Below are 9,823 nucleotides of genomic sequence, written 5' to 3' on the forward strand. Positions count from 1 at the left end.
GATGGTAGCGAAAATTTACGTATTACATCTTAGCATGATTAATGATCTCCGGGTCCTCAGTGTTATTACTTGGCTATGAGCCTATGATGATTTTTGCTAATTGTAGTTTGGATGCTGCTAATCTAGTGAGTACTGACTCCACCAATCAGAGTTTACTCGCACTATGATAGCCTGATTGGCCGTCAAAAGAGCTTCTTTTTGCAACGAGGTGCCAAGTTATTTACATTTTACAAAGCAAACGAAGGACGTAAATTTTTTTCCGAGATGGGAGGGATTTTCTCCAACTCGGTCTAATTCTTTGAGAATGTGAAAAACACATAATTTTCTCATATGCTAATTAAAAAGTTGTGTTTTATTTTTTATTTTTTTTAACCTAGTTTAGAGGAAATTTTTGTCCGAAAATAAATTAGATTAATCACCAAATTACCAATGAGGAAACATTGTTAAGCTTGGCATTGAGCTTATAGAGCGTCCGGTTGTTGGACGTTAAATGATTGTTAATGACTCTGTCTATAAACGATGCCCTTACCAATGTTGTTTACTACTTTTACTATAATTTTTTTTATTTTACAAATTACCGTGACAAATTAGTTTTTATTAACTATGACTCAGTATAAGCTTTTAGTAGCCAAAAAAACACAAACCAAAGAAAGCAATTAATCTTTTCGGTTTTTTTTTATTATTATTTTTTTTATTTTTCCTTAAAAAATAGCTCAATTGGCGGAGAATTACGCTTTATTTAAATAGGAGGTCACCGACTCACATCTCCATCTCCTCGACGTGTCAAAAAATAAAATAAATAAATAAACCAGACAATGGCAATTTGGGCTGGCCTTAATGGTTCGGCATATCACATATGCAAGTAAAGACGTACGCGTGAGAAAGCGGAGAAATGGAAGTGGAGATGGAAATGAGGATGAGGGCGAGCGAAGACATGGAAATGGGGGAAGACATAACCCCGCCACTCCCTCCTCTCACGTACTCCCTCCACGATGCCTTCCTCCTCTCTCACTGCTCCTCCTGCTTCTCCCCTCTCCCCTATCCCCCTCTTCTCCCCACCAATTCCCTCCTCTACTGCTCCCCTCTCTGCTCCTCTTCCTCTCTTCACGTCTCCACCGCCGAACTCCACCTCCTCCGATCCCGCTCCTCAGCCACCGCAGACACCTCCGACCTCCGCGCCGCCCTCCGCCTCCTCCAATCCCTCCCCGCAGCGTCTCGCACCCTCCGCGACGGACGGATCGCCGGCTTGCTCACTAACCGCGATAAACTCCTTGCGACGACCGGAGATAACGAGTTCGTCGGAAGAATCCGCGAGGGCGCTGCGGCCATGGCGGCAGCGACGAAGATGCGAGACGGCCACGAGGCCGAGGCCTGGGAACTGGACGGCGTCGCTCTGGAGGCGGCGCTGTGCTTGGTGCTAACGAACGCCGTGGAGGTGCAGGATAACACCGGGCGCACCCTCGGCATTGCCCTGTACGGCCCGAGCTTCTGCTGGATCAACCACAGCTGCTCTCCCAACGCTTGTTACCGTATTTCGCTGCATTCTCCGCCGGCCTGTTGCGCCCAGGCAAGCCTTCGGATTGTCCCCTGCGCTGGCCACCGCCGAGAGGCTCAAGTAAGGAGCTGAGCTCTTACCGATTCTTCAACCATTTTGTGGATGAATTGAGAGGTGTGAGTGAGCTTTGATTGGTTTTTTGATATTTTGTTGCAGATAGAGAGTGGTGTTTGTAGCATTAGTGAATTAACGAAAGGTGTTTCTTTATTTTTCTTTTTTTTTTTTTTTCCCAACTCTAGGGCTTGTAAATTTTATACCTGTATTACTGAATTTTGGTGTGTGCATTGTTGTAGATGAGGTTTGCGAGAATAATGGTCCAAGAATTGTTGTTAGGAGCATTAAGAGGATTAATAAAGGGGAGGAAGTTACTGTTGCCTACACCGACTTGTTGCAGCCTACGGTATGCTTTTTTCTTCCATTTCATGACCTGCATTTTTAGATATCATTAAGCTTGAATGCATAAAATGACGCGCTTTGCTTGATTTCTTAAACATTTCATCTTGTGTTTTTGCTCCTCCTTTTATGCTTGTCTGAAATTTTAATTATGCATGTGAGCCCTAAAAGCCTTGAACTGCATGATGCTTCAATGTGGTTGAGACTTGAGTTTGTAAAATCATAGGAAAAATATCAAAATAGCTCCATATGGTTTTGCCTTTTATCAATTTTTCCTTTGGTTTCTAATTTTGTCAATTAGATCCATGCTCCGTCCCTATTCCATCAATCTTCTGATGGATTACTCAGTGAAATTTCCTTTTAATCCTAAACAAAAAATTACCGAAAAAAGGGTAAAAAAAAAAAAAAAAAAAAAAAAAAGATCCATCGCCATCTATGACAAGTCTCCATGGCCATGGAAGTCTTTTTTTTTCCTATATTTTTTGGGATTTTTTTTTTTTGGGAGCATAATGAATATTTCACAAGCAAGCCTTTAGAAAATTTAACAAAACAGGGAAAGAGAGACTTATTTGATACCGCCTCAAATCTTATGGATGTAATCAATAAAATGGAAAAGCCATGGAGCTAATTCATAAAAGCTCAAACCACAGGGGGCTATTTTGATATTTTCCAATAAATCATAAATAGGATTCGATTAATGATGATACCCATCAGTGTATATTCTTCAAAAAATATTAAATATTCTGCTAAATTTCAATAAGGATAGACTTCCTTCTTTTGGAAAATCATAGTAAAGCTAATAGCTAATGCTGCATTTCACTTGAAAAAATTTTCTGGACTCATTTGGGAGATTGTTACGTCTCTTACGATGAAGTTGCCAAATAAAGAAACAATAAAAAAATGTGTATTCACATGCCCCCAACTATTGCGGTTTTACCATTTTCAACCACTAATGCAATTATGTATCCTACAGATTATGTTATTGGATCTCCAGTGCAAATCATTATATTTGAATGACAACATTTTTACTTAATTTGTGCAAAAAATAATGTTTTGCTTCAATACTTAAACTATTGTATAAGAAATGGCTTAGGTGGAAATCACATCTTATTTCTTTTAACATCATTTTATTTTATATATACAATTACCTTACTTGAGATTCACTTGAAGTTAAACATCTATCATCAAGCACATCATGTGGGATGTTTCTAGTTCTTTTCTTTTTTGTCATTTTCATTCAATTTTTTCATTAATTTGTTGGGATTTGACATTATTCCGTGCACACACACAACAACCCACACCCCCCCCCCCCTCCCGCGGGCGGGTAGGAAGTCCTTTTAAAATCTATTTATTATCTAAATCACTAAGTTCTTTCATTCTAATCTTCTATGCACATTGTTTCCCCAGGCAGTGAGGCAATCAGAGTTATGGTCAAAGTATCGGTTCATCTGTTGTTGTACGCGATGTAATGCTTCACCCCTGACTTGTGTTGATCATACTCTGCAAGTAAGATTTCGGGCAAAAAGGTGTACTGTCTATTTGTCTGAACTTTTAGATGTCTTTGGATTCAATCTAGGACCTTGTAGCTGCAACCCAATGATATATTTCCATTTCTCTTATTCCTATTTTACTTATTGATCCTATTTGTTTCAAGTTTTTTGTGTATGTTTTCGACCCTTTGGCCAGGATTTATTTATTTATTTTTTGTGGAGAAGGAATCACAGGCCAATTAGCCAACATTTCCCTGACCATTACCTAATTTCTTACAATTGAACCCCAACACAGGCCAATACTGACATTAGATTTAGATTCTCATTCATGTATTCCTCAGTTGTTTAATGGTCTCATTTTAACTCTACTTCTTTGAGGATATTTCTAAAAAACATTATACATAATTTTCAAAATTTTCCCTGGTTACTCTGATTGCTGCATAACTTATTCTAACAGTTCATGTTAGTTACTCTCTTTATCACATCTCTTGTGCCCTCATAGAGCTGCATAGTATTGCAACTTGAGAAATTATTGGTTTGTTATCAATAAATATTCACATTTTTTCCAGTTTTTTCTATTATTTCCCTTTCATAGTTCTGGTAACTTTTCTAAGATGAACATCTTTCAACCTTGAACAGTGTACTATTGCAAGTTTTAACCGTCTACTCACTTTCACTTTTCACCTCTCTGAACCTCACATCATCTGACTGAGAATTACTTTTTTTTTTTTGAAAATATGGAAATTTCTGAGCTCTGTGAAAGATTATTTTCAACTTATGTTAAAGTTTTGTGTTAGTTCCTCTCCAGGAAATTTCTGCTGCAACTCTCGACTCTTCCAGTTTGGGTTCTGATCACAACTTCTATAGTGACAACGCAATTAGAAGGTTGACTGATTACGTTGATGATGTTATAACTGAATATCTGTCAGTTGGTGATCCGGAATTGTGTTGCAAGAAGCTTGAGGACATCCTCAGTCGAGGTCTCCTTTATAAGCAGCAGCTAGAAGGTAGGGAAGTAAAATCACAGCCAACCTTTAAGTTGCATCCCCTGCACTACCTCTCTCTAAATGCCTATACAACCCTGGCTTCAGCATATAAAGTCCATGCAAGTGACTTGTTGGCGCTATATTCCGAAGTGGATGGGCATCTGTTGGAAGCTCTAGACTTGAAAAGGACCAGTGCAGCATACTCATTATTGCTTGCAGGTGCAACTCACCATCTGTTTCAGTCCGAATCTTCTCTGATTGCATCTACTGCAAATTTCTGGACAAGTGCCGGGGAGTCCTTATTAACTCTTGCTAGAAGCTCAGTATGGAGTGATTTTGGAAAAAAGGGTCTGCCTGTAGCAAACCTTTCTTCTCTCTCAAAATACATATGTTCTAAGTGCTCATTGATGGAAAACTTTAAAGGCATTCTATATCATAGGCAACCTCAAAATGCAGATTTTGAGGGCATATCTAGTGAGTTCCTTGATTGTGTCACTAATATTACACAAAAGGTCTGGAGTTTCCTGATTCACGGTTGCCAGTTTTTGAGAGTCTTTAAAGATCCCATTGACTTCGGCTGGCTTGGAACTATGAAATATTCCGGTACGAGTGTTGAACCCCATCTTAGCAGCACTGCTGTTGATTCTTATCGTGGCACTGAGGGAAGTGTTTCTATATGTGAAGCACATATGTATATCTTTCAGCTTGGTGTCCATTGCTTACTGTATGGAGGGTATTTAGCAAGCATATGTTACGGTCGGCATTCCCATTTGACTGATCACACCCGAAGTATTCTAGACTGTGAAGAGTTTTTGATAAACTGTTCTCATGCAACAAATTGAGCTCTGAAACTGTGAAACTTACGAGAAATTTATGCGTTGTCTGAGTAGTACTGATTAACTTGAGGTGGTTGCTCAGAGACTGCATGAGAGCCATTTATCTAAGGCTATTGTTGAAGAGTACATTATCATGGAAGGTTTTGTGAGGAGATTTGTGACCCAAGTGCCTAACCATGCAAGTTTTATCAATGTGGCTTCTGATTAAACAGCCCACTTAAGTTTAACGTCTCAGGAACCAATTTGTCTTCTGACTAAACACTGTCGAAGAATTCTCCCTTATTTCTTTTTTTTTTTTTTTTTTCTTTTTTTTTTTTTTCAAATCTATTAGAAAAACCAATCTGTCAACATGATTTGATTTGATGTTTCTTTATTTTGGTGGTTGGAGGATACGTGAAAATGATGACATGATTTATTGGGCTTGTTTGTCGAGCAACAATACAGTACAATACAGGAATAGCAACTGGTCATGTACTTTTTTTTTATATTTTTCACTACTAATCAACATCAAAATATTATCACTTTTTATATCACATCAATTATTTTTTATTACTATTCAAATAAAAAAATTCACTATAATACAAATTTTTTTTACTTTTTTATACAAATTCTTTTTATTTTATATCACATCATTACTTTTTACTAATTTTAAAATTAACAACCTATTATTTTGTTCTGTTTTGTACATATCTTTATAACAAATCTATTAAGACAGGTACAACTTGTTGGATGCCTTGGCCTGGGCTTGCTTTTTGTTTCAACTGGGCAGCCCAGCTTATCAGCACTTTTGAATGAAAGAGTGAGAGAAGGTTATATATATAGTACAGGGTACTGAGGAGTGAGGGCAGTCTTCCCCCTCTCTCATATGGCATTTCCTACCAATAACATGAATTGAATCTAAGATCGTCTCTTTATTAAAGCAAAAGAAATACCCTTTTACTTGCAGGAACTAGTTGTGAATTAATTATAAAGGAGCTGTTGAAGAAACTATTTTCAGGTGCACAACATTTAGATGTTCATTCAAACTAATCGTTTTTTTTTTTAGCCATTCAAACTCTCGCTGGTGGAAATATGATTTCATAATTAATTAATTTATTGATATATGACAACTATTAAAGCATCAAAACTTTACTGGGTTTTAAAAAAAAATAAAATAAAAAATAAAAAAAGGATCACGGTCCTCTATAATTTAAAAATAAAAAAATAAAATTAGATTCTCAAATTACACAATTTAAGCCATTTTTAGGTATCGAAACGCTTGAAAAATACCACCTATTAAAAATATGACATGTTATCGAGATAATAAAAAATAATTTCCCTTTGAAAATGCTTCATCTTCACTTTTGCAGATAAACTTCTTATTCATAAAATCAAAATATAGTTTTTTACTCAAATTTTTATCAGTAAAAACTTGATAAAAATATACTCATTTATCAATTGTAACATGCTATTTTTTTAATTTGTGACATTTTTCAAGCATTTTGATGCCTATAAACAACCTAAATTGCAAAATTTGAATTTTTTTTATTTTTATTATTATTATTTTTTTTGTAAGGGGTAGAAGAGTGTCATATTGCAACATTCAAGTAAAGTCCACGAAAGGAAACCAAGAACCTATAAACTATAAAGTGTCTGTCTGTCTGTCTGTCTGACCGACCAGTAGATTAGAAAAAACCTGGAATAGTAGGTTACATACATAAACAATAATGCTACAATGAAGCCCAACCAGCGGTCTAAGCTGTCTAACCACACAAAAATGATTGAGGATTGAGGTGGCCCCTATATTCCTATGATATCTCTCCCTTTCTTGTTGGCATGGGGCAAACCGGAAACGTGGCCACACGATCGTGGTTCAATGGGACCCGTTGCCCTAATCGGCTAATCCAAATCCAGCCACGTCCATGCCGACAGCTACACCCCATCCTACAAAATATATGCCAACAGAGACTCTTCTTATCCAAACACGCATCTCACGCGGCTCTAGTTTTTATATGTTCGGATTCCGCTTCCGCAGCAAAAAAAAAAAGAATATTTAATTGTTTCTTTCCAATTAAATATTAATCTTTTTTGCATTAAAAAATGTGATATATTAGGTACTCTCAAAAACCATTATAAAAAAAATACTTTCTTTTTGCCTTTTTAATACTTGATAACATTTTTTTTTTTTTTTTTTTTTTTAATTTGACGTGATTTTTAGCATTACTATTAGATTAAAACCAATAATAATTCATCACAAATCCAATTATAATTTTAAAAGTCTTACCAACCATTGGGCCTTAGAGATTTTATTCCTTATCAGAAGCAAGATGCTTAGGGAAATGTTTTGGCCATATTTGTTAAGGACTTTGTTTTTTTGTCTATTTTTTTTTTTTAAAAAAAAAAATTACTTTCTCATTTTATATTACATTAGATTATTTTTTTTGGGATTTGATTCATACACAACACCATCACAACAGTCACACAACAACCCCTCACATGAGGGTGGGTCTCAATGCGTGAGGTCCACCCTCATGTGAGGGGTTGTTGTGTAATTATTGTGTTGGTGTTGTAAATTTAATATTTTCTATTTTGTTTTAATAATTAAAAAAAAAAAACAGAAAACACACTCTAAAAAGTATTAAGAAACTCAAAACATAAAAATTGTTTTTTCCTTTATGCCAAGTCAAAACATTTCCCTTTTAAAAGAAACAAAAAAAAAAAAAAAAAAAATCCCCCCAAAACGGATTAGTAATCATATCCAAAGGTTAAAGGTTAGGAATTTATGGGAGCAACAGAGAGAAAACATGAGTGGGGGACGGATTTGGTCCTCTTATTCTTATAGTCTTATATACATAAAAGAACATGGGTGGGGGGACGGAGGGGTGGTTCTTTATCTTTTTGGCTTTTACTTTTTCGCCTTGTCTGATTGTGGTGTTTTTTCAGGTTTTTGGTCACATCAAATGTCAAAACGCCGTTTTGTTCACTTGGATTTAAACTCTCAACCTATCCTTTTAGGTTACAAAGATATTGAACGTGCCAAACATTTTTCATTATTTTTATTTATTTATTTTTTTTCACTTTTTCACATTTTTTTTTTAATAACAATTCATATCAAAACATTTTCATATTTTTTTTTTTTTACTTTTTATATCACATCAATAATTTTATTATTATTATTCAAATAAAAAAAATTCACTACAATACAAAATCTTTTCACTTTTCTATATAAATATTTTTTATTTTATATCATATTATTACTTTTTACTAATTCTAAAATTAACAACTCACTATTCTATTCCGTACAAACATTTGGCAAACATACTCATTAATTTGGATATTTGCTTAAAACTTGATCTTAGGTTACTTGTTTTGTACTATTTTCAAGATTGAAAATATATCATTTCTTTTTATTTTAATTAATTTTAAAAATATTAAGCTAACTCATATTTAAAGCCAAAGGAAATATATATATATATATATATATATATATATATATATATATATGTGGGAGGGTTGACCCTCAGGGGTTAGAGGTAACTCTTCATATTGTTTTTATTAAATTAGTTGGGGGCTTTACGGTTAATAAATAAAATGTAGCTTGAGTTCAACTATTCAAACCTTGTGTTTAATGAGACCTAGCTAGGATCCTCTAATATCCTATCATTTTATTCTCTTTTTAGTAAAATAGGCAACAAGAAGATGTGAGATCCTCCGTCTTTTCCTGTTGAAAGGAGAGTGACATGCTTAGTTATGAATTCTTGTAACAAAGAACAAAGGGATTATGTTATCCTAATTAAGCTTACTACAACCTATATATATATATTCTTAAATCAACCTACTCATTTAGAATCTAGGATTCAATGCATGTAGTAGTCTTATATGAGCTCAAATACTTTTGCTTCCCAAACCCCAGCTCATGGCTAAGAACATCAATTAGTGAATGTAGGATAAAAACAAGGTCCTAGAAATGGAGTATTCATAGGAACTCATCTGCCCATTTGATTAGTATTGTAAAAGTGCTTTTTCTTGTTTACTTCAATAAAATTAATTGAAGTAGATAGTTCCTCAAAATGTAATAATGAGTTCTTCCTATATACCATTATACTAATAAAATGATACCTCAAAATTGGTCTATGCCATAGTGCATTAAAAAAAAAAAAGGAATTAGTTTCATTACTTAAACAATTGTAAGAGTAACAACAAAATGTTTTATATCTATAAAATTGCCACCTAATTAAACATAATTCAACAATCACATTATCATTTTTTTTTTTAATTTTAATTTAACCAAATGTGATAATATATTATGTAGTGTGTAAGTAAGGAAGATAACTGATCGAACACCTTCTCTTTTCATATTTCTTCCTCTCTTTGAGATCTACTTTAATTATTAATAATTAATGGATGAGATGTACAAGCAAACTACAAGAAAAGAGGTGTTGCACAACTTGCCCTGAAGTGACTATTTTTATTTATTTATTTATTTATTATTATTATTAATATTATTAATAATAAAGAGGGTGCGGAGGAAGTGATCAAGAAGATCGATGGGTCATGTAATTGATTATGTTCACATTTTGAGGG

At 34.5% G+C, this 9,823-nt stretch overlaps 1 protein-coding gene across 1 annotated transcript; it reads left to right on the forward strand.

The window, feature by feature from the left end:
* Positions 1-841: 841 nt before the first annotated feature.
* Positions 842-5,476, forward strand: LOC133867390 (protein SET DOMAIN GROUP 41). The gene is made up of 5 exons (XM_062304132.1): positions 842-1,615; positions 1,712-1,751; positions 1,849-1,955; positions 3,356-3,454; positions 4,247-5,476. Exons 1-5 carry the CDS (start codon positions 893-895, stop codon positions 5,264-5,266), a joined length of 1,989 nt encoding a protein of 662 aa, XP_062160116.1. The 5' UTR covers positions 842-892; the 3' UTR covers positions 5,267-5,476.
* The last annotated feature ends 4,347 nt before the right edge of the window (positions 5,477-9,823 follow it).

The sequence above is a fragment of the Alnus glutinosa genome, chromosome 4, assembly GCF_958979055.1.
Source record: "Alnus glutinosa chromosome 4, dhAlnGlut1.1, whole genome shotgun sequence".
Taxonomy (NCBI): Eukaryota; Viridiplantae; Streptophyta; class Magnoliopsida; order Fagales; family Betulaceae; genus Alnus; species Alnus glutinosa.